Source organism: Poecile atricapillus, chromosome W, assembly GCF_030490865.1.
Source record: "Poecile atricapillus isolate bPoeAtr1 chromosome W, bPoeAtr1.hap1, whole genome shotgun sequence".
Lineage (NCBI taxonomy): Eukaryota > Metazoa > Chordata > Aves > Passeriformes > Paridae > Poecile > Poecile atricapillus.
Window position 1 is genome coordinate 54,447,486 of NC_081288.1, and position 25,912 is coordinate 54,473,397.

General features: G+C 41.3%; 1 protein-coding gene across 1 annotated transcript; it reads right to left on the reverse strand.

The window, feature by feature from the left end:
• Positions 1-22,623: 22,623 nt before the first annotated feature.
• LOC131592096 (fez family zinc finger protein 1-like) lies at positions 22,624-25,066 on the reverse strand. The gene is made up of 5 exons (XM_058863372.1): positions 24,641-25,066; positions 24,269-24,490; positions 23,958-24,092; positions 23,535-23,667; positions 22,624-22,928 (listed from the first exon to the last, which is right to left on the reverse strand). Exons 1-5 carry the CDS (start codon positions 25,064-25,066, stop codon positions 22,624-22,626), a joined length of 1,221 nt encoding a protein of 406 aa, XP_058719355.1.
• Positions 25,067-25,912: the final 846 nt, after the last annotated feature.

A 25,912-nucleotide genomic window follows, 5' to 3' on the forward strand; every position in this document is an offset into this window, starting at 1 on the left:
TTATGGCTCAGCCCACAATTCACATTCAGACCAGTGTTAGACCAGATGTTCAGGACTTCCTTGCTAATGTTTTTTTTTTTGCAAGAGTTCTCGATTCTTTATGGGCTTTTAAAATCAGAGATATGTAAAATTTTTTGAACAAAATCATAAAAATAGTAGGAAGTGTGTAACATGTATAGTGACAGATTCTAGACCAGCAAAACTATCTCTAAACCATGAAATAAAACAGAACTGAGCTGCTTTTAAAAAAATAGCTATTTCTTTAATAAGAATATTTCTCATTCTTCAGTACAAGTCAGCAGACTTAACAGGTGTGTGCAGGCACAGGAATGAAGTGGTATAGGGATGGGAAGAGTTAAAGGAGATGTGTGCTTAAGCCACAAGTACTGATTAAAAAAAAAAAAAAAAAAAAAGCATGTTAGACTATTGTCCCAGTATGGTCGGCTTTGACACCCACTAAGTACATGTTGGAGCAGGTCCTGAAACACAGGATGTGTTAAGAAAAATTTTATCCAAGAACAACAACCAGATGTCCCAAAATAGATCCTCAGTGTACTCCTGCATGTGATCAGTGACAGTATATGCAAGGGCCAGCTGGCTTTCAAATCACTTCTAGGTAGCTTTCCGGGTTTTACAGTAAGTGTTCTGACACCATTGTTAACTGTAAACTAGTATACTTTAGGGTGAGATCCTGAATAGTTGTCTAAGTGTGACAAAGCTTGCCTTGCCTTCCCAACAGTGTATCTATACAGATTCCTTTCACTCCGCCATTTGGAAGACTGCAGTGGAGATGAAAAACAGCTTTCCACAGCTGGAATATGAGGTCCATAAACAGGAACTAGACTAAAAAATGTAATGCCATGAAGATTTTCCTATCTTGTTTATCCACCTGTTCTACTATGTGAATTTTATGACCCAGTTCCTTTTCCCTTGCACCAATTCCATCTGCCAAGGAATCTGCCCAGGACTCAGACAAAAACTTTTTTTTGTGCTGCCATTTAAAAAATTACCTCTGTATGACAAAAATACATCATAAAACACACCCTTTACTGAGGTACATTAGCTTTCTGTGTAATTTTCAGTATTTAGATCTTAAATCTGTTGTAGTTAAAAATACTATAGAAAAAATTATAGACCCACCACATGACTAAATGTGAACACATTTACATGCACATATAACCACATGCATGTATACCTACACATACTCAGTGTCTTCATCTGCTTTGGGAAAGCATTTAAGCTACATCCAGTAGACACATTTGGAGAGTAAAAAATGTACTGGAACCTGCTGTGCCACTTAAGTTGTTTATTAAGAATTAAAGGATTAAAAGTTTTATATTGTGTTTATGAAATCAAATCTTTGTGTCCTGGCTTTTTGCATCCCGTATCATAAGATAACAAATAGGTCCATAGCAATAAAGTCTACCATTAAAATATTACCTCGATTTCAATTCCGGAACAGAAAGAACAAAACAAAACAGAAAACAGAAACAACAATGAAATTAAAAAAAAAAAAAAAAAAAAAAAAGATAAAAACCCAAACCAAAAAAAATACTAGCCCACCAGCCCTTGAGGTAGTAGCATGACTTAAATAGGTTGGTTCTGAGTAGCTCTTTAATGAGAAAATGCTTATCATTTTATCATTAAAAAGAAGGACATGAGAGTGAATCAAGGCTGCCTTTCAGTTCACGAATTAAATATTATTTATCTTTGAGTGATCTCAGCAATTTTTAGTGATTGGGGTACTGTTTTAACACAGATATAGAATTCAAATTACTAATGTCTCTGGGTTTATTTGCTAAAATAGAAAGAACATTCACTTATTAGGGAGATCAAGATGGAGAACATCAGCATGAACTGACTTAAAAGGAAATAATTTTGCCACTGAAAGAGATTCTACTAAGCAATCAAAATCAAAGTGCAGAATGCAACTCCACTTGTTAATGGGCAACAACAAAGTAAAAAAATTCTCAGGAACCATTTTCTCTCTCTCTCTCTTTCAATTACTAGAAACCAAACCACATTTCCAAATAATTAAACAACAAACTTCACAATCCTTTTTAACAAGAGTGCATTGTTCTTCTGATGTGAGGACTTACAGTTTACATATTTGTTAGTGTATGCATAAAAAAAAACTCCATATGCTTTCCTTACAGCGATATCCCTGGAGACTTCAACCCGTAAGACACTGAAGGCAAGGATATAGAACAAATACACTGGTAAACGTACTTCGTACAAGCTCCTTGAAGCATTTAACCATGTCCTATCTGCTCTTTTTCCTGCAATACCTACAGACATGTTATAGTTAGTCTCTCTTCCAGATACAACACTCAAAAATGCTTCAGTAAATTAGTGTTTCAAGTACAGTCATGCTGTTCCCTTGAGATTCAAGGGACCCAATTCTCAGTTCTATTTGCATCCTTTTAACCACTTTGGAATGTAGTGGGCTTCTAAAAACTCTTCAAATGTATAGAAACAGCCCCTCTGAAAATAACCTTTGTTTAAGGAGTTTCTTTTTTCTGATACACTACTGCAATAGAGCTCCAGAGCATCCCTCTCCCCACAGCCCTGTGCAAGGAGACAGAGCAGCAGGTGGGAAGTGGCACAGGAGCATGACAGGATTTGGCACCTGGAGATCTAGAACTCTGCTCTAGTTTCCAGGCCTCATGCAGAGAGCTTTATACATTTACATAATGATCATGGACAATTTGTTCATTTCTCCATAATGATTGTGGAGGGAGAAAAAAAAATGAACAAAAAAAACACCAGGAGCCAAACCTTACGGTTGATGCAGTGCCAGAGTCTCAGGCTAGCTCAGCACCACAGCACCACACCAAGAGCGAGACACACCTCAGGAGCAGGCCTACCCGAGATGCGGCTTAGAGCCAAAGCTCTATGGCAGGTTATAGCTGTCAGCGCTGAGGGTGGACGGGAGGAATAGAGGATAGAGGAGGAGACTCTTTGAATGGGTTCCAGGAACAGGTTTTCACTGAAGGGGCCAGGGACAAAGAGCAAAAACCACACTTGTGCAAGGGATTATATATGGGGGCAGTTTGGGGGGGGGGGGGAGGTTTAAAAATTCTTGACCAGTAGGGAAAACTCAGGGGAGGATTAGAGGGCAGGATTCACAGAGTTCCAACAAATGGGAACACACAAGGAGGGGACACAAACTGACAAGCAGGTGAACAATCCACTGGGGCATGGTGGTTTAGGGGAATTCCAAAGGGGAGGTCCAAGCCTGGGGTTGGCACAAGGGAGGATTGATGGGAACTCACTGGAATAAGGGGCAGGGATCAGGGTGGATTGACACTCAAGGGGGAAGGCATAACACAGGATTGACACCCCGGGGCGGGGACAGAGAGCATTCTGGGCGAGGAGGCAAGGCTGGGACAGGGATTGCCAGGCGACTGAGGAGGTACCACTTGGGGCAAACCAACTGAGCTGAGGGGTGACAGAGCATACCAACAGAACATTATATTTTCAGCACAAAGAGCACAGATGCACCACAGCATATGATAACAAAGCATCAGTGACCCCCGGTGACAAGCATCAGTGGGACCCTTTCACTAGGTACCTGAAGGGATGAAAATATGGCATGACGCACTAAAGTTTGTTTTCCAAAACAGAGTATAATATAATATTTTGATCTGCATCTGAATATTATAATGCTTTAGGAGAGTACTTTGAGAAACTGTGGAGAGTATTTTTTTTTTATAAATACATGCATACATGTGTAGATGTACAGTGTGTGCATACAGAGAGTCCATCTTCTGAATTTGATTAAAGTAACTCAATCCACCAATTTTGCTTTCCTGAAGGAAAAAATAATAATTAATAACACAATCAAAGAAACATTTAAGTTGGAAAATATTCATCATAATACATTATAATTCATATGTGATAACTGACAAGAGTGGTCTTCCTGAATATAACAGAAAAAAGCATATTTTGGTGTAATAACTGTTCAGAAATATAAGGGAAAAGAAGACATTACCGAAGTGAAGGTCTTTCCAAGATTTTTTTCAAATGTTTCTCAACAAAATAGGTCAAAGTTCTTGACAATTCAATTTGAAATAATCTCACTTCAGCAAAAAATTAAACTTTTTTTTTTATTTTGAATTATTATTACTGTTCCAAAATAAAATTACTTCATTTTATATACAAAGGTTTTTAGAGTAATAAATATCTAAATCTTTGGGTTTTTAAAAATTTGGGATAGCCATGGAAAAACTCAGTAAAAATAACACCAAATCTGGGCTACTCAGGTTAATCCAGATGTCTTAATATTGAAAAAGGAGTCTCCAGGGGGAAGAAAATGTACTATTTAAGTGACAGGTCTTGGAAACCTCTGACTATGTTGAACTGAAGTTTATTCCATGCAATTCCTCCCTAACATAAATTCAAGGAATTTAACTGACTTTCAGTGAACAAGCAGCTGAGGCAATGTCAAGCATTACCCATCTCCAAGGGATGTTATGCTCTGCCAATTCCAGTGTGGAAGCAGCATACTCCAAGAAAAGTGGTAAAACACAAAGGACCACTGCAGAAGAACTTGTCAAAGTGAGTTTCAACTCTGTCAGGTTATCCTGCCTTAAAAAAGAAAAAAAAAACAATAATTACTGGAGAAATTTAGAAATACCAAGGAATGTGACTTTTAATCCCTGCACATTGGAAAAAATTCAACACATAGCACTGGCTGCTGGCTGGCTCTGGTGAAGAGCTCCCTCAAAGGGACCACTGTGCTCTGGAATGAGGATTTGGCAATAGGCAAAATTCCTGCCAGCAGCACACTGCTACACTGCTAGCAAGGTAATTATGAATAGTCTTTAGTGACAGCCATAAATAGGATTTGTCAAAACCAAGAAATTTTTTCCATGTGTAAGAGAGAAGGATGCTAGTTCTCAATTCATGTTGACAGATGGAATTTCTTGCCAGTTTTCAACCAGGATATAAGGTGTATTGTGGGGAAAACATTTCCATTGAATAGTTGAAAGTACTGGTATGTGTATCTAATAAAATCCATGTGCTACTACTTTGCCAGCTCTTCTCAGCAATACAGAATATTTCCACTTGATGGCACCAAATTTTTTTTTTAATCTTGGCTTAAAATAATTCTCTAATGAGATTTTGAATTCTGAGAAGATACTCTCGAAAAAAAATATTTATTTTATGATTTGTTCTAAGCACACATCTTGTCTTAAAAATCTGGACTTGTTTATAAAAATTGCAGTGAATTTCTTAGAGTGGCTTTACCTCTTCTATTTGATGATGACAGCCATTCAAACTATCTGTTTTTTTTGCCAATGCTTAGAGAGTATTTTTTTTTTTTTAGTGAAGAGACAGCTCCTGAATGTGGATGAATAATGCATTTTAAGATAAATTTTGTTTCTGGCTCAGTCCTGGAAGCTCCATATGCATTTGCTTGTTTTAAAAAAGAAAGGCACCCATACAGATCACAGCAAAATAAAAGGCAATTTTTAAAGGGCTAAGTACAGCTTGGATTCTTACCCAAAATTACCTGTTGCTTATTATTAGTAATTACTTACTAGTGATTCTCCAGTAGCCGTCAATACTTTAAAAATTACTTTCAAACTCTGCTTTGTTGTTCTATTTAGGCACAAGGAATGTAAGCAAACAAAACTTGGTTTCAGTAGTTGTCAAGCTCTTGGGGATTTCACAAGCTTGAGACAATGGTTACAATCATGTGCAATGTACCAGATAATAATAGACAGTATACTGGATAACATTAGATTACAGTAAACATCCATTTCTTGTTTCTCATCTCCTCTTGCAACAGTAAGGTGGGTAAGGCAGGGCTGAGTCCTGTGTCTGTGCAACGCCTGCAAGGGGAAGGGAGGATGATGTGGTTCATGACTAAACCTCCCAGGTGCTACAATGGCATGAATGATGCACAGAACCATCCATTCAGGTTCTACAACTGCAAATCAGCATTTTAGCCACAGATAATGATATCTGTCGCATTTCTGTCTACAGAGCAGAGAATATGGTACAGCATTGGGGCTTGGAAGGATGAGTGGTACGGTTCTCTCTAGGGAGAGAACTGGGAAGCAGGGACAGAACGGCTTTGTGCATGTCCTCAACGAAAATTAGGGTACTAGGTAAAGGTAATTCCAGAGGCTGCATTTTTAAGTCTAGTAGGAGTAGACTCTGCAATGTGTGCTCTGCACAGATGTTGTGTATGCATGCAGTAGAAGAGCCCTTCAGATGTGCTGTGTTTGTTGTGCAGGTGCAAATCGACTGCTTCATGTGTAAAGCAGGGCTGACACTTCCCAGATACATCCCATTTACCAAGTGCCTGTGACAGAGCTTCTCTGGGCATACACATGTATACTGTCACTTAGATGTTCAGATACGCAGCATGATTGAAGCTACTGTCAGTGCCACAAACGGGCTGCTAGATAGCCAAAGGTCTCACTTAATTTATAAGAGTACTTCTATGTAAAAGCCTAGGTAGAGGTTGCTTTCATCTACAAATCTCCCTTCCCTTCTGCCGCCTGCTCTCTTTTCCTGCTTTCAACGTCCAAACTTCTCTGAGTCCTGAGTCAACTTCTGAATCGCTTTTCTGATCGATAAGATTTAAAGGATTATCCAATACAACTTGATCATCTACTGCCAGTTCACAAATCTATAATAAGACTGATTTCCTATCATCTTCAGATGCATCTTTCAACTTTAATTCCCAGAATATTTCTTTCTCTACTATGAGAAAGTAAGCCACTTGCCCAGTCCTGGATGTTCAGATTTCCACACAATCTTAGTTCCATTTGAGACCTGCTTTTGAGGTCAAACCTCCCTCTCTGAGGATATGAGTATTTCATGTAACAGGGATTCTTGGACCAGGAACTGAACCCAGTCACTAAAACAAATATCTGTCATGGTCTGGTTTTCCTCCTTTCCATTCTAAAAGAACTGCATGGAAGAATGCTCAGTCCTACAAACATGTAAGGACAGCAGTATTCATTAACATTCAGTTATTATTTTAAACAAGTGATCTTTTATAATTTTTGTCTAATAAAATCAGTCATTGCAACTAACTATAAAAACCCTTGCTTTCACATTTTCATTTTACTTTATGCTCTTCTGTCATTTCTCCCCTTTACATTTCTGTTATTCGATTACTACATGATATTTCTGATGTTTCATTTTCTGTTAGAACCTGAAAAAAATTGGTGAGGAAATCTAAGAGCCTGCAAAAAGGGCGTGAGCCTCCTTTCTGACTCTGGGAAATACAAATAGCAACCATTACTAGCTAGAGCTTTATTAGAGATGAAAAATAGAAGCTGGGAAAAATATTTCTCTTTTTCTCAAGGGAAGAAAACTTCTGGCACCATAGCATCTTTCCAAGCCACTTCAGCTATTCAGCCATCCAGCCCAAAGCAGCTTCTCTGGGAGCAGAGATCCTGGCAGGGCACATCAGACCCAGTGCACACTCCAGTGCTGCCATTCTGGTGAACTACATGGGGTTTAATTAACAGATGTACTACCCCTAGGACAGAGGTCTGACAGCCAAACTCATTTTCCATGGGCTAATTGATATCACTTAAACCCTTAATTTTCCCTGTTTATTAGGGACCAACCTTTGTTGGTCATGTTAGTCTTAACTCACAATTAAACCAGAAGTTATTAACATCACACAAAAAGAAACCAAACTCAAAATTACTCTTTTGCCTCCCATATTCAAACAACTACATTTGCCTGAGTAGTGTCCCATACCCATGATTTAGCTCTCGTGTCTTAGCAATCATTTACTTCTGTTCCACATAAATTCTGCATCATGTTGTTTTTATTACTAACAATTATTTTAAATTAGAAATGGAGTCATGGAGCAAAGAGAAAAGTTTCATGCCAATGCCAAATAATTCCGCAAGTATCCTATGCATGAACCTCCATAGCCTCTTTTTTTTGTCACACGTACTTTGTGTATAATTGTGGTTATGAAGTTACTAGGAAATTGCTGTCTCTGCTTAGATTCTGTATTATTCTGGCTGTAAGACACTGCTTTACTCACTTTTTGTTAAAGGATATTTCTGATACTGTTCTAGTAACCACACTCAAATCTAGGTGCCAAATGCCAGTCTAAATTTAGAGACATGCTCTGGGCCATTTTGTATCCATATTAACTATATGGATAGTTATATAAAATCTCAGTGATGATCAGAATACCCCCATATTTTACCTTTCTCAGATGGGAAGCTAGATGACCCTCTCCAAGGCAAGTGTAGATGTCTGACATGTGGGAGGCAGGGATAAGATGAAACTTTGGGCTCCAGTAGGAGTTTAAGCCCTGAAGTATGAAACAAGGCATGAACCAAGGTCCAAGAAAACATATTTTTAACTGTTGGACTCTGTAACCTAACATGTCTTTCCAACATTAATGAATCTACAGTTCTACAATATTCAAATTGCTGATTATTCGCAGGTCTTTCAGAGTTCCGTCTACAACTCTCCATTGCTCTAAGTGATCACATCAAGATGTCATAATATCAGTAGAAAAAAAAATTAAAAATTAACTGACCATGGCTCTTGTGCGAACTAGTGCCAGAAATATGCTCTTCAAGGACTTAAGAAAACAGAAACTGAAGAGACATGAAGTGGAAAGAGTTAATGATGTTAATCTGTGAGGGATCTGAAGCAACCAAGTGGTCTGCAATCCAGGAAGCTGCTCATTTCTGAAGAGTGTTGGGCAAAAAGGCAGAGATATTGGCAGAGCAAGGGGCTCAAGTGGCAAGCTCACTGAAGCAGAGAGGGGAAAAATCAGATAGATTGTTTATGCCATTTGAGTCTTACTGTTTTGTAAAGAAAAGGGTCCTTCATACAAAGAAGTGTGTTCTGTGAGAGAAACAGGAACCCACAGAGGCAGCTAGTGAGTGGATAACCCATTTATACCTACTAAGACAAGATAGCTCTTTCACTGATAAATGTGACATGGTGATGATAAAGATCACAGGAGGATGACAGTCAAAAGAAATAGAAAAGAAATAGCTATCATAGGACAACTTCATATTAGAAAAAATAATCATTGGAAAGCCAAAACAAGCTATTCAGAAGAGCAGAGAGAAATATTCACTAGCACCAGTTGAATGCATAGTATAAACAGAAATGTAGTACCTGCAAATAATTATGCACACACAAAGTGCAGCAGTATGGCACCAGACATTTTAATGTAGAAACAGAACCAAGTAGCAAAGGCAAAGATGTTTTATCAGATGTGGGTTGCATCATGCAGGAGAGAGACATATCATTAGGGAAGCTATGTACAAAGTGATACAAAGCAAAACATTTTACATTTGCACCCCACATAGACAAACAGAAAAACAAGTCAAAAGCATTTTGTGGTAAAGCATATGCAAATATCTAAACAGATCTAGGGGGAAAAAAAAAGATATTTAAAATAGATGTTGAAATGAAAATAAGATGCATCTGTTGAGAAATAAGGTAGATAAAGTTTAGCTCATGCCATGAGATTATTATATTTTGGAAATTTTGATTAAGAGGGTATACAGCACAGAAGGCACAGAAAGAAAATTCTACCAAAGGAAATGTCTGGTTTTCCATACAGGAGAACATGCTTGCACACAGAGCACACAAAAGGCTGATGTGTTTGCTAAAACACCTACTGGTAAAGAACATCTCACAGCTGGAAGAAAAAAAAATTAAAACAGAGGGTATTGCTGTTATTAGTAAGAATAATTAGTCATAACGTTTCTGAGTGTCATCTATTTTCTGAAGAATGCATAGTATGTGGGTGGAATTAGGTAACTGGTGCATGTGACCATGTGCCTACCACCTAAAAAGCACAGGAAGGTTTGATTCAGCTGTTTTAGTGCTGGGTTCTTTCAACTATAGGCATGCAAGTGATTATCACTACTCCTTCTATACACAATTTTTAAAAATAAAAAGAAAAAGCACATAGAAAGCGAAGTTTATTAAATCGGTTTTAGAGGAGATGGATCATGCTCTGGAAATGTTTATTTCTCTTCAGTGACTTTAAGAGGAGTCTGGACAATTAGACATTAAACTGTGAAAAGTTTCTGTTAGGAAAGATTAATGTCAGACAAAGCACCAGAAGAAATGTTTTGAAGTTATTTTCTCTTTCTGTTAGACAAAATATCCCAAAATATTAATGTATTTTGAAGTTTTGCTTGTAACACTTGTTCAGTTTGAATATTTCTAAATTGTTTTCCCTTGTTGCAAGCTCTTTGACCCAGGACAATATGTTAAATCAGGCCCATCGCTTTTTATAGAATTAGTGACACTAAATACTGGAAAGTGAAGGCACCTAAAAATAAATATAACAATCTTCTAGAAGCTGCTTCAGGCAGGTGTTATCGCACCAGATAGCATCAAGAACATGGTCCTGTGTCTGAGTGGACAATATTGTTGAAGATGTCCTAGCAATTTGCTACTTCTTTAAATTTCCGCCCAGTCTTCCTTTCAGCACTCCTCAGAAAAATAGGGAGTGAACTGCAGCCTTGGGCATGCTCTATACATGCAGCACAGAATTTTTTCCTGTAGTTGTGCAATACATCCAACCCTTCCATACAAACACCACTTAAATTGCATAAGCACAAGCATGCACGCTAGCTGCCTCTATATTAGTAAATAAAACATGCACTGGACTTCTCTGCAATCTTACTCTCCAAAAATAGGGTAGCTGCATCCAATCTGTCCAGTAGGAATGGTCTCTGATAAATACTAATCCTTAACTGTGTTTGGGAATTGTTTGTCTGACCCTCACTAAACCATGCTAGTGAAGGTAACAACTGAGTTTCAGAGCCCAAGAGGGTTCTCCCAGATCTATTCAACTATTTTGGAGCTAGCCAGTATTCACGGTTCTGTACAGAACCTGTACAGCTTTCCTTTTGCTAGAGGAGGGTCTATGGCTCCATGACAGTGTTATTTATGAACTGTTTCCATTCTCATACTTCCATTCTGATGCTTCATTGAGAAGAAGGACTTCATGCAAGCTCATGTACAAGAGTACTTGACAGAACCAGGGACTTGAGCTGAGAAGTGAGTCAGACACAGGTCTCTACAGGAGTGCACAAAGCTCCAGACCAAGTATCCAGAAATGACTGTATGGCTACAGGCTTGAATGAGTATACACAAAGTACTTTTTGCCTCTGTGTATGTGTGTGAGGGAGAAAGGAGGTGGGGAGTAAAAATCACCTACTTATGTAAAGGAAAATTATGAAAAAAACAAGTTTGTAATCTTGGGTTTTCCCAAAAACCCCCTGCTAAATTTCCACTGTTTGCTTTCAATTACCAGCCACAGAAAACAACTGCTTAAATCTCTGCCCTTCATATATAAATCATCAAGCAAAGGTTTAGTTCAATTGGATTTCACAGAGATGACAGGATCTGTCAGTAACTTTAACAATGAAGATTTTCTCCTGTGTCTAGTTTTACATGCCAAGTTTCTTTCTGCTTAGCTACAGTCTTAGACATGGTCCATGTAATTCCATTGCAAAAGCCTAACACAAACTGTTCCTTCAAAGCAGGGAGGGGTCTGTTTTGTATTACAGTTTTATAGCTAGAACAGGTGTTCTTGTCCCCCAGCTCATCATCATGAGGAGCATGCTCCTCTTAATTAAGAGAGTCTATCATTCAAGGATATCTTGTTATGACCCACTTTTGTCTTTAATATGGACAAATAGAAAATGATAGCATTAGGGGTCAGATTGGGATTTAAAAATCAACCCACAGTTTTGGATTCCATCTGTCTTCCTTGACAACAGGTTCCTTCACTGATGTGACGAAGGTTCAGGTCAGAAGGAACCAATAACAAAATAGCTTCTCAACTCATAGATACTGATTCTCGCATATTTCTGGATGTCAACGACCAGGAAAATCTCCTGGTTGGGGAAAGCAAAGAAACAAAACAAAAGGAAATTATACTTTGCTCCCAAGGATCACATGGGGGCTGAATCTTGACAGTGCGCACCAAAAAAACTTGAATACTGAGGAATCTTTTAGAAGAAAGCTCAAAGATTACCTCAGTTAGATTCCTAAGGATCAACTCATGTTTCAAACACCCCCTTTTACTGGATAATAGTGTGTACAATACGCCCCAAGAAAATTAGCAATTCCTTTATGGTGTTATTAGTGTTAATAGTTAATGAACTATAAAAGCAACAGACAGTTGTGGAATTGGGATATTTTTTACAATTGATTAATTTAATCTTAATTTGGTTCTGTTTCACTAAGAAACTGCTACCTTATTCTGAGCTACAACTGTGGCAATTAGCAGCAGTATCCCACTGTGAGTATGAGGCTGATTGTTTGGTACATCTGCAGTGGAATGACACTGCCCAGATATCTATTGAAGAGATCAGACTACAAACCCCAAAAATGAAGGATTAGCCCTAAATATTTATTCAGCAACACATTCTGAAATGGACTATATCATGGTAGCATTTTATGGGTGGGAAATACTATGTCCCTTACTTATTGTATCCACAACTGATGATGCCCATTTTAGCTCAGCTGGTCACAGCACGGTGCTAATAATGCCAAGGTTGTGGGTTCAGCCACAGTATGGGCCATTCATTTAAGAGCTGAACTTGGTGATCCTTGTCCAACTCACATTATTCTGTGATTTTTACCAATATAAATGGAATATTTAGATTTTTGAGACACACTTTCATCTTTCTCTTTTTCTATTTTCAGAGTGCTTATATTTGGATTTTAACATAACATTTTCCCAAAACAATTACACACCAAAATGGATAATATTTCAGCATATCCATATTATCATCTTTCAAGTACCTTCCAAATCACACTGATTCAACTGAAGTTGGTGGCAAAATGTAAGTTACATGAAACTTCTGTCTAAACTTTTAATAAAGTTATTTTATTAAAAATTGCACGGCAGTTTTCAGTATTATATACAATTTGAGAAGTGGATTAAAAAAATATGTATCTAAATTGTGAAGATTTTCTGCTGCTCATTCTGAATAATTAATTTTGCAATAACACAGAATACTAGATTGTGTCGCAAGACTTCTAGAAAGAGTAACAGAGTAATACTATAAGATACTTGAGAACATCCAGATCAATTTGGATATGGTGTTCCTGGCAACTTGAAAAACCCTTTGGAAATGGAAAATTATTGATTACCAACAGAGGTACCCTAAACCATTTTTTACTTTTTTTAGATTCCTGATAACACAGGATAATTGTCTTCCAAATTTTTTTTTATCCAGGTAGTTGAGCTCAAAGGAGAGAATGGTTGGAGTTTTTTTCATTCCACTTAATAAGATTTAAATTCCAGTCTCAGGGAAAAAAAACCAAACAAACAATCTTCAACACAAAAAAAACCTCTCTCCCAAGCCCCAGAAACCCTCAGTGGGATCAGTACATAATTTTACATTGCCTTTTCAGTACCGCAGCCTGGCAGAAGCCTCAGTGCTTGAGATCAAGGGTCTCCAAACACAGTTCTTCATTGTGAGGGTAGCACACAGCCTAGAAGTGCAGCTGGCACATTGAGGAGGTGTCAGATGACTTACAGTGAGTTTACCCTGACACATGGACTGCCGGTTAATTCAGGTTCCTCAGTGCAGGGAAGAGACAAGAAAGCAGAAGTGTGTCTGCAGTCATCACCACCAGCTCATCTCACTCTCAGCTTCACATCTGACCCAGCCCCAGCAGTCTTGAGATCACCATGAGACTCCTCTTGGCTTCCCAGGGGTGGATATAAGGGTATGGTGGCTCTCAAATATTTGAAGAAATATATCCAAGTGTAAAGAAGGTTGTCTGCACTTCTTGCAAATATTTCACATATAAAGTAAGAAGCATTCTCTTTTATGCAAATTAATAAAATCCAAGCTATCATACATTGAGTGGGAAATATGGGAATGTTTATATAGTTGTAATTCCTTATGCCAGCCTTTGTAAGTACACTTATACTCCAGTACTGTTATTTTCAAATACTAATTTTTGATGGAAAGATACAGGTATCCAAAAGAAATTCCTCTCCATGGAAGATATGCTTTTTGAAAGCAAACCAAGAGCAGGTTTCCTGATTATCCCAAACAGTTGTAAAGTTTCAACAATTCAATAAAATCAAATTAATTTAGGGGTATTTCTTAAAGAGATGGGAGAGGTCTTCTATGCACTTAACTCTTCTGCACTGAGGAATCCAGAACTTTTCTGTTCCTTCAGCTGTGCTAGCTATTAGACTAGTCAATTGTTTTGACATTATCTGCAGCAGGTACAACCTATCTGCCTGGGCACTTTGTTTGGAAAGTCTTCACAGTAGAATACAGACACAACTATGGGCTTCAGAAAAAGTAATTCCAGCCTCCACTGATGGGAGCTCAAGGTTTCTTAAAATCTACCAGGTGCAAGGAAAATGAAATCAGCTCATCCAGCAGGAGGAAGTCCTTCATCTGCACAAGATGGACTATACTCAGATCCAAGGGAAAAGCAGAAAACAAGAAAGCTACACAATATTTTACATGACAGTATTTTCCCTCTCTTTAAAATGAGACACTGTGCAGCCAGGAGTGCAAGACACAGAGCTGCCAGTGATTACAGCACATACTCACTAGGCAACAGGACTGGGATTTCATCCCTGCTTCCCAAGCTGCTTGAAGGCTGTATGTGTACTCCACAGCACCCAGCTAGAACAGCAGCTCTGCTCCCTCTGATTGCCTGACCCAGGAGGGCAGGGGAAGGAGTCCTTTTCACTCACTGATCTGCCAGCCACATCAGTGTTTTCATGGCAGCTGCAAAGCAAACTAGGAGGCTTGGAGAGTGCTTTCACTCAACATTCTCCCTGGCCAAAGGACTGGGACAGTCTCCTACAATGCAGGTGTTGGTGTTGTGAGTCAGTCACACAAAGCAGGGTACAGCTTCTGGCTATGTGCATAAGCAACCTTACCACCAAATTACGGTGCAAAAAGTGATCACTATCACCACATGCTGGGATTTCATCTCATTCACCTAGAAGACTTCATAGAGAATGATGCTTCAGCAACTGGATTGTTTCAGGAGGCTGCTAGAACTGCAGACTGTCTGCACTGAGGCAGTATCTAACACAGTAGGGACTGAGTCTCTTTTTCAAGATTCTTTTTCACTCCTAGAGGCCCCTATGTCTCTCCATTGATGGTATAGAAAGTACAGATATTTATGTTGATTTACTTCCTATTAAGATGCTCAAAGTCATATAAGCATTGCCCAAGGTAGACAGGCTGATTTGACTCATACCTTGAGCAAGATCTTTCTGAACTGAACTTTGTTAACAAGAAAAAAAAATTCTGGAAAACAAAATTATTCATAACGTAATTACATCATGTGGCATGAGGCAACCACTTGATTATAAAAAGGGGTGAGGGTGTAACTATATCTTAAACCTTGGTTAAGACAGTGGGACACTTTACAAGTTGGTGCTGCATGCTCCTTAGGAAATGAAAACAAAAAAGCCAAAGAGATCTGTAAAAGAAATAGATGGCTTATACAAAGAACGAGACCAAAAAAATGGCTGGGAAAGCAAGAATACTGGTTAGCAAATAATCTCATAATTCCAGAAATTATCTTCATTTGTGCTCTAGGGTGAAACAGATTTTTCATAAATATTGAAGCCCCACTCTAAGTAACCAGCAGTCTTTTTCTGACACTTAAATCCCAGAATCGGGAATATCAAAAACCTAAACTGGGGAAGGCTCCTGAGATGTTTGACACCTACATTGAATTGATTTATACCTGCCTATGAGTTACTTAAGCACAGTAAAATAATTTTTAATTAAGCCACTTCTAAAATGGCTTATAGGACCTTTGTAGGTCCCCCATCCAATGTCTAAATCCCTCCTTGATCTTATGACTTTTTGACATCCATGCAAAGAGAAGCAGTCCAAGGAAAGCAGGGATCCTCTGATTTAATAATACGGGGCAGGTGCTCCTGAAGTGCTTGAAAATGCATGAAACAGAAGGGACATTTGAGAGTGAGCACAAGCCCCGCAGACAAGAGCCCAACCCAGCAGTCTCTTCCTTGCCCTTAAGCTGGTTATCTCTGGTTTGAACAAAATTCCTCCAAATATAGCAAGTATATTAATGTTTTGCCAACATCTACATGTAAACTTCTACAGCAATATAGAAATGCTGATTTGTCAAAGAAATTTCTACAAAAAATGATTCAGAAAAAGAAATCTTAAAAAGTAACACCCTCTGTAATTAGTACAGAGAGATATGTAAGTTAAATTTAATAAATGCAGCTCAGATGTGTTGTACTCTTTTGCTTGCACAAATTAAAGTAGCTCTGCACACCATAACTGTCACAAATCAGCCTGCAGTGCAATAACGTTCAGCATCAGGCAGGATTTAGAACAATTGATGACTGCTTTTTTGAGAAACATGAGTTTTACATTATGAGGTCTCAGCTGCCTGTCTTGTGACAGTTTCATTTTGGGGTAACTCAGTCTCTGCTCTAGTAATAATCCTTATACATTTCACTATTTTCACAAAGAAAATGTAACCGTACACTGCATTTCTAAAGGTATGTGAGAAGCAGCACACTCCACAAGAACAGAAGAAACACTGTTTGTAGGGAAGGGTGTCTGCTTCTTAGAACTTGCAGATCAAAACAGTCCATGACTTAATTATATGAAATCATAATAATTACATGTTGTCCAAAAAAGTAATTATGAATTTGTTTTGGTCTTTACCTAAAAGTTCTACACAGTGGTACTGCATCTTTTCAAATTGGATAAATTTGAAATGTATGCCATGAATTTAAAAATGTCATCTAAATTAAATTTGCTGTCTCTCTTGCACTGTTTCATGCAATGCAGTAGCTTACTGGACATAAGCAACCATTGCCCCTCACCTTTTAGTATTCAGTTAAAGCAGCCAAAAGTGGTTTTAAATAACATATTATTGTTTATGATATGCAGATCAATGTATTTTTTGCAAAAAACAAAAAACCAAATGGTTATGTGATTCCTGCATTCCTCATTTTAAGAGGAAATATATTGTTCCTTTTAAAATATACTAGGTTAAAAAATAAGATTTCCATTTCTTTCTTATTTTCTCGTGAACACAGAAAAAAAAGCACCATTTATTGAGGTGTTTCTTATATAAAGCTAAATATTTTTCTAGATATATTGTGGTTCAGATTTTGTTTAACTCCTTCAGCAGACAATGCTTTAAAAATTCTTGCTTGCTCAGAAAAAAAAATTCACCTGAACTTATTTATTGTCCAAGAGTTTTTCATTATTTTTGTTTAGAAAGTTCTTTTTCAAGGTTATTTTTAAAAAATCTGAGATAGAAAAGGTTTTTTAAGTGGAGGTATACACTCTTCAGATGTTTCATGGTAATATCAAGAGGTTAACAGGTGGTTTAGAAATATTTTGAAAAGGTTTCTTTTTGTGCCATCTGTTGTATTTAATCCCTATAAACTAAAGTACTGTGAATCAAAGTTTCTCTTTCATATTGTGTCAGTCTGCACCTAAATATTTTAGTCCCATCCCTGAAAATAAAATCTTAACTGTACTGTTGCAGATAAGTTTCTCAGGCTTACATTTGCAAAGTCTTGCTCTTCCATTTTCCACACAAAATAAAACTTCCTATATATTAATTTTTCATATAGCTATTTTTTAAAAAATCAGAAAAGCAACTCCTCTATGTATTTTAATTCATTGGTAACTGAAGATGATTTTTTAGAATTCACATAATAATGGTGGTGAAATATTAGCCATCTCAAACACAAAAAGGGAGGAGTTTTTTGTATTTCCATGGCCATGATTATTGGATTTAACACCATACCTAATCAAATAGGCAAGGATTTGGCTACAACACAGTGACTGAACAGTGGAGCCATTAAATAACTTCCATGGAAGCTTCAAAGGATGACAAAAGACAGACACAGCTTGTACATCATAAAACAACAAGAAGTTTTAAAAAGAGAAATTTTGTATTTTTTCAAGAGTTTCAGGTTACTGAAGCAGAAGGATCTTCTGCAAACTCATAGGACTGAGTGCAGCCATCTGTTGCAGAGGGTCACAGTGTGCTGTGCAGCCCCTAAGTGCTCATCCAAAAGCCTGTAGCCTTGGGACAGGAAGAGAAGGGGAACCCAGCATGGAGTGCAGCTGGAGCTACCACTTCTTTTGTGGAAGATGTGGGAGTTGCTACTAAATAGTTACTACTACAGTTGCCAGCAGGGTACAACACAATCCTCCTTCCGTAAGAATGGTACCTGAGCAAACCAGTACAGAGCTAAAGAGAGAGTTGGTGGAAATATTTACATAATTAAAGAATTATAACTATTTGGTATTAGCATGTCAAAACCCCAGGAGCAAATTAGGTCCCTTTTTCCTTCACCAAGCCACAAAGAACAAAATGGTGACTGTCCCATTCTAAGAATGGCAAAGAAGGTACAGAGTTAGGAGCATTTTCTAATTGTTAGTTGTCAAGCACTGTCCAAATAAACTGTTCTGGTGCTAAGCTGTGACCAACATGCCTTCATTTGAGATAGCTCTGGATGAATTTGTTGAAGTTTGTTCAATCTCTCCATTTCCACCACTGTATTTGTAAAGGCTGGAGTAAAAAGTGATTAAAAATAATTAAAATTATTTTTAAAATACTTCCTTGACTAAATACTGTCCAGTACTCATTTTGGATGCTTTGAGATATGCTGGATTTCTACATAATTTCCTACAAAACAGAGAATCATTTTGGAAGCTATTAAAAACCTGAGGATTTAGTTTATATTTTGGCATGCATGGTTTTTTTTAAAAAACAAAAACCCACGGTCACGCCCCTTAACCCCTGTCTCCAACAACAAAACCCCACAAACATTACTAATAATTTTGTCCTTTTATTTTCCTCTTTTTTTTTGGGGGGGGGGGGGGGGATGGATTTTTTTCTGTTGTCGAGAAGTCTGATAATGAATAAAGCACTAGCAAAACAAAGTCAATACCATTTCAGCTTCAGGAGGAACTCTGATGCTGTGAGAAGATCCTGCTGTGCTGTATTTTATTTCTAAAGCAATGTACAACAGCTTTGGTAATTCTGGTAGCTCTTTCAGATACATGACACTTCCAGTATTGACACATGTTAACAACAATGTAGCATCTGACAAGCACAAAATAAATACCGTCCCATCTGAGAAATGCGGGTGGGGATGAGGGTAGAGGGCAACAGCTCCTCCTTTACAAGGGCTCTCTGCTCCAGGGTCCCATCGGCAGCAGACTTACCTGCCGTTCATTCCGCACTGAAGTGAAGCTTTTGTGATTGGTGGGAGGTGGGCTACACTGTTTCAGGATGCTAATGCTCAGCTCTGCAGCTCTGGATTTTAGCAGATCCGGGTACACCAAGGCTCTTCTCCTCTCAGCATCCATGAGGAACTGGTAGAATGAGGATGACCAGTTGTCACACAGAATACAAATCATATGGCAATGAAGCTGACCGGCACACAGAAATGAGAACATATAACCTTTCCTTTAGGTACAGATGGCTCCATTTCTCCTATCAAAATTATTCACATTTTTAAAAACAATTAGCAATTAAAATCTTGCCTGTAGTAAGGAGAGCTGTAAATAGTTCTATGCTTTGTATACACATTAAATTATAGCTTTTGTCTCTCATGATGATTTCACCAACTTTGAATTGCCTCTGACCATTAACTAGAAATTCACTTGACCTGAGATTAATCTTGAAAGAGATGAAATGAAAGGTAATTCTGTGCAGGCCTTCCAAGACATGAATAAATACCAGTCTTTGACACAAACATGGTTTTATATAGTGAAATAACAAATGAGCTATCCTCATCTCCCTGTGAAGTCCCACATCTGTAGTGTTTACTCTGAGATATCTAGGAAGAGAAATGCTTATCTGTGTTCATCACTGGCTTTCTCCACTTCACCTTGGAATAAAGCTAGGGTGCCTGACTTCCATTCCATATCAAAACATGGTCATCCCTGCATGTGTGTTCCTTAGCAAAAAATATTGTTCTTCATCATGAAGACATAAAAGAATACAGATTATGCAGCAACTGCAGATCTTTTACAGGAGAAAAGGCAAAAAAAAAAAAAAACAGTTAATGTTTATAAACATGTAAATGGCCTGTGGTCAAGCAACACTGGAAATTCTCTCCCCTCTACCCATAAAAAGGTGAGAAATTATAGCTTTTGCATGGGGAAGACTGAGTCCTCACTTCTCCCGGCACTTAGAAAACAATCTGAAAAAACAAAATTGAGCACAGACATCTGAGTAGCCAGTGTACATAATCTCCAGTAGCATCTTCAGGCCTCATGTATGTATTGGATTTGAAGTTGACGTTATGTGCTCATCACAAAATGGCCAGGTTATATTCTCCTTTTTCTTCAGCATATATTTACATTCATATCCCTTTGTCATAATATAAAATACCTTTGGGATTGATCCAGTATTTTTATAGTGCTTGAATAATTTTGAACTGGTTAAAATAATTGTTAAATTAAGATATTTAACAAGACCAAGTATGGTTTCAGCGCCTTGTACTGTCACACTTGCTCAGCAATAAGAAAAGCAAGTTGGATTTATGCTTAAATAAGAAAGCAAACTGTGTTTCTGCTTTGAAATATTTCCTTCAAGCAGAGCCTCAGAGTAATGGCACGCTTGTATCACGCCAGTGGGATCTTTTGGACTCCTTACCTTTCATTACATGTTGCAAAAGTTTCCCTTCCAACTAGCAACACACTGAAGCTGCCTGATTTGGGAGAAATTTATCTGTGTGCAAGCCAGAACGACACTCTCCTAGTCCCAGGATGCAAGCAGAGCTGAAGAGAAGGGTCCATAGGGCCAGATCCTGGAAGGACACCTGCTCTATCGCCACAGCTCTACAGGAGCCTCTCCTCCCTGCCCCACTTCACTCCGACTTCCAGTTTACCCGGGATCATTTAAAGGGTGTCTCACCTCCCCTTCTTCCTGCCCCTACTGCCGCAGTCCCCTGGGAAAAGTGAGGAGCGGCTCCCAGTTTCCCCAAGCTCTCCGAAGGGGAGACGCGTGGAGGGAGGCCGGACGGCGCTCCACAGCCAGCACGTCAGCGGGTCTACGGACCCTCCATCCAAATCATCGGCCGCTTTCCCTCTGGAGCAGGGGGGGAGCGGCGCAGGGTCTGCCCGAGCTGTGGATCTGACCTGTTGCTTTGCTTTTTTCCACGCAGAGCCGCCTGCTCATGAGATTACCGCGGTAATCTGACACGTGTGAGGAGAGATGCGCTTCCCCTCTCCGCCGCTTTCAAAGGCGTGCGGTGGTGACCAGAGCCGCCGGCCCCTGCCTGAGGACCGCACCTGCTGCTTGCGGGCACCCCCGGGGAGCGACCCAGGAGGGGGGCGGGAGCGCCGCCTGCAAGGCGATATCCCTCTCTTGGGCTTAACGCGTTAGCTACCATTGTAACCGCGCTCCTCGCCAAAAGCCAAAACCCTGGGAGGGCTCCAGGTGTACAAGATCTGGGCGAGAGCTGGGATGTCTCATCACCCCTCCTGGCAGGGCTCACTCTGGGGCAGACCCGCAGACGTTCCTGACAGGTCCCCCGAGTGGGGCAAATCCCCAGGGCCCGTGGGACACCCTCCCCTTCTCCCCGGGCTGCCTCTCGTGGCCGTCCTCGGGCCCTACCCCGGAGTGAAGCACGGCCCGGCCCCCTGTCCGAGAAGACCCCCCGAGCCTGAAGTGGGGCTGTGGGCACAGCCCTGAGACAGCAGACAGAGGTGAGCGGGCCTGCCTGCCCTTCCCGGGGGGTAGCACCCATCTTCCGTGCCTGGTTCTGTTCCCCGGGAGTGGTGTAATCCCAGAAACCCCTCCCGCCGCTCCTCAGGCGCCCACCGACTGGCGGGCTTCGCTTTCAAGGCTCGGCTTGGCAGAGTCTGTTGAGCAGCTAATAACATAACAACCCTGCTTTGATCAATTCGAACTAATTACCCCTCTTAATTAAAGCCTTTAGCGGTTGTTTCAGTGTTTTGGCAAGGGCGAGGAGAGCTTTGCCGTGCGGCAGCGCCAGCGCCGTGCTCCCCGCCCGCCCGTCCGCGTCGCAGCCCCCGCCGCCTCAGTCACTCCTTGGCAAAGGTTTATTTCCATCAGGTCAAAGAACTCCTTTTTTTTTTTTTTTTCTTTTTTTTTTTTCTTTTTTTTTTCTTTTTTCTTTTTTTTTTTTTTCTCTCCACGTGCAAGAATCAATGCGAAATTCAAATCCGTACACAGAGAACAGTTGTGTCCATATAGATACGATATTCAGGGGGAGAGGGAGAGGAGGAAACCAAGAAGGGTGGGATAACCAGCAGACAGCGGAGGCAGGGCAGGATCAACACAAGGGGAATATATATACATCGAAATAATTAAAGTGGTGCAGCATTCCCGGCTCGGGTAATACAGATTCCCAAATAAATACAGCAGAAATTGGCTTGGCGCTTTTTGTTTTTTGCTTTTTTTTTTTTTTTTTTTTTAACCATCTCTCCACCTGAGATGCAGCGACATAAAAAAAAAAATAGTCTGTAAAGAACAAAGGAAAAAAAACATAGGAACCAACCAGTCCCATTAACGTTAGTGGCGATATAGAGCATAATACACAAGCTTAACAGGTGCATGCAAAAAGTCGGTGGGGCTCGCACGGCGGGCCGGAGCCGCCCCTCACGGCTGGAGCGGCGGCGGGCCCTGCAGCAGCGCCCCGGGTGGGGGCGGTGGCTCGGGCCCCCCCAGCTCGGCGGGGGCCCGGGGCAGTCCCAGGGCGCTGTCATGCAGCTTACGGACGTGCTTCTTGAGGTCAAAGTTCCTGCAGAAGCCTTTGCCGCAGGTGGGGCAGGTGAAGGGCTTCTTGTCGTTGTGGGTGTGCATGTGGAAGGTCAGATTGTACACCTGGTGAAAAGCCTTGTTGCAGATATTGCACTTGAACTGCTTTTCCCCGCTGTGCGTCAGCTTGTGGTTTTTGTAATTGCCTGTGAATGAGACAAGAAAGGCAAACGGACCTGGATTTGAAAGACGGACACTGAAAAGACGATAAAAATAAAAATAAAAAAAACCCCAAACTCTGTCCCAATACTAGAGTTCGACTTTTGGGTGAAACGACCGCAAACCTCCCGCCTTCTCTCCATCCTCCCGGCGGCTGTTGCACTTAACAGGCGACAAGGAAAGGATCGAATAAACAAAAATCACGACAGTTGCAGGAAAAAAAACCCTGGATTTAGACTTCACAGCAACGCGGAAAGAAAAAGCAGCTAAATTCTTGTATTTGGAGGGGGGTATAAGAGGCAAATTCGTTACCCGAACTGAGCTGGAAGCCGCATATTGCGGTGAGGGGAGACCAGGGGCTTCCAGAGGAGCGGCTGCCCCGCCCTTCCCCCGGACAGAGACCTCTGCCCCGCTACGTGGGGCAGAACATGTGTCGAGGCGAAACAAACTTAAAAGTAACCTAAATATCTAATAATAAAGCTTGAACACAAAATCCACTCCCCACCACCCTCCCTGTCGCAAACTGTCCCGACACTTGACCTGGCCTGGGGAGCGGGAAGCCGGGGAAGGGAGAGGGTGCTGGAGACTGGTACCTTTCTGGTGAAATCCTTTGCCACAGAATTCACAGACAAACGGTTTATAGCCGGCGTGTATTCGCGTGTGCGTGTTCAGAGTCGAGCTCCGGTTAAAAGCTTTGCCGCACTGGTTGCACTTGTGTGGCTTTTCCTGGAGGGAAGCAAACACCGAGTCACGGCTTGTTGGCTGTATCGCGGGGTCTGTGTTCTGTTTAGCGGGGTTTATGAGCTCATTTGTGGAGTTGTGTGTGTTTAACTGGCGGCTCGCCGATGCCGGTGCGGGGCACCCCGCCGTACCTACCGCGTTTGGGGCAAACGAAATCTCCTCGCGGCTGCGGATCGGCCGCCCCCCACGCCGCTGTTTCGGACAAACGCCGAGCTCCCCGAAAAACGTGAGCGGAGTGTCTTGGGCAGGGAGGAAAGGACAGAGGATGGGCTCACCTGGGTGTGGATGATCTTGTGCCGGCAGAGCGTGCTCGCCTGTCTGAAGCCCTTCCCGCAAACTTTGCAAACAAAGGGTCTGGCTCCCGTGTGCACCGGCATATGGCGCGTTAAGTTATAATGTGCATTAAATACCTTGAAAGAGAAAGCAGACAAAATAAAAGAAAATAAAATAAAATTGCGATTAGAAGGCGAGAGTGCCGAGGGGGAGCCGTCGTTTAAAAATCAAGGAAGCAAGCGACAGACATCCGGCGGGCAGACGGACGGGGACAGGAGGCTGGGGAAGGGAGGCGGGCTACGGCACTACTTGCCTTTCCACAAACTTCACACGTGAAAACTTTGGGCTTGCTGCTCGGGGAGCCGCGGCTGAACTCCGACGTCTTATAGGCGATTTTTTCCGAGAGTATCTGAGCACTTTCTTTCATGTAGTGCTGCAACTGAGCCTGCGATAAATCCTTGAAGGCCACCCCCGCTGGGTACTTGTCCACGGTCGGTAGCACCAGCTTGTTCCGCTCCGCCAGGTAAGCCTTGGGCTGCGGGTGCAAGGGAGAGCTGAGGAAATAAGAAGCCACCGGGTGGATGTTGACACTGGAGGACGGGTGACAGGGGCTGTCGCCTCGGTTGAAATAGCACAGGGCTCCCATGGCGTGGAAGGAGGAGTGATTGACCACTCGGGGTCTTACCAGTTTGTACTGCTGCAAGGGCAGGGCATCGCGGGGGAAATCTCCTTTCAAGCTCAGGGCACAGTTCAAGAGATCGCCGCAGCTAAAGGAGGGCGAGGAAGAGGAATCTAAGTGAGCCTTCCTGGGTTCCGCTCCAGCCACCGCCGCTTTGGGCAGGGTGTCGTACGCCACCGGGACAAAGGGGATCATGCAGGGAATGGAGGAGTTGAGGTGCAGCGGATGCTTGGGGTCGCCTTTGGCCACGGAGCCATGGAGGAGCTGCGGGACGGGGATGGAGCGGGGCTCTGGAGTCCGCGCCATGATGCGCTCAATGGAGAAGGCGAGTGGCTTGGGCGTGCTGATCATGTTGCTCCTGGCAGACAGGCTTTCTCTGGACGGAGGAGTCGCTAAGATTTTGGTCGCCGTGTGGTGGCCACTATTGTCCATGGCTGAATTGCATTTGTTCTCCCGGTTTGAGCTGCTCTGGTAGACGCCTCTTTTTTTCCTTTTTTTTTTCCTTTTTTTTTTTTTTTTTTCCTCTCCCCTTTCTCTCTCTTTCACTTTCTCTGCCCCTTTTCTTGTTAGTGATCTGCGAAGAGAGAGACCAGCATCGCCGCTGCCACCATCACCACAGCCTCCTCCGGCGGAACCAGCCTTCTCAGTCCAGTGGACTCATGCCAGCCCATCACAGTTTACTTTGGCGCACCAATGACTCGGGACAATCGCTACTTATTTCTATCAATAGAAAGTGTTGTGTCAATAACGCAGCCAAGATCTCGCCAATCGTTAACTTCCAAGAGGAGAAGGTAAACTAGATAATTGCTCAATTCGCTTCCAACAGTCAACAGGAAAAGTTTTTCCCCCCCAGCAAGCGGCTACTTTTCATTGGCGCCCGCGCCTCCCCCGCCCAGGGAAGGAGGTGGCCCTCCCTCCTTCTCGCCTCTCTCCCCTCTGCCTCCCTCCCGCTCTCTTTTTATTATTATTATTTGCAATCTGCTTAACCAGGCTTTAGAGGCCAAGCAAATCCGAGATCAATTTTCTTGTTTGGCTTTAAATGACATCATCTAAAATCATTGTCCAAGTGCTAAATAGGGATGTGAAACCCAATTCAAGGGCAAGCGCCAGGGTGTTTGTCAAACAAGGTGCTGCAGAAGAAGCGGCTGGAGGGGAAGCTGTTTCCTTGCCACTTTCCAGCCCGAGCTCTTTTTGTGCGTGCCTACGTGTGTGTGTCTGAGGGAGGGAGGGAAATGGCTGCTCTGCTCCTGGTACTGCTCCTGGGACTGCTCACTGTTT

Excerpts from the sequence above, each read along its gene's own strand:
- LOC131592096 (XM_058863372.1), bottom strand. The coding sequence starts at position 25,066 with ATGGACAATAGTGGCCACCACACGGCGACCAAAATCTTAGCGACTCCT. Across the intron at positions 24,491-24,640 it reads CCTTGCAGCAGTACAAACTG|CCCAAGGCTTACCTGGCGGA; the intron begins GTAAGACCCCGA and ends TTGCACCCGCAG. Across the intron at positions 22,929-23,534 it reads CAAAGGATTTCACCAGAAAG|GCAATTACAAAAACCACAAG; the intron begins GTACCAGTCTCC and ends TCTCATTCACAG.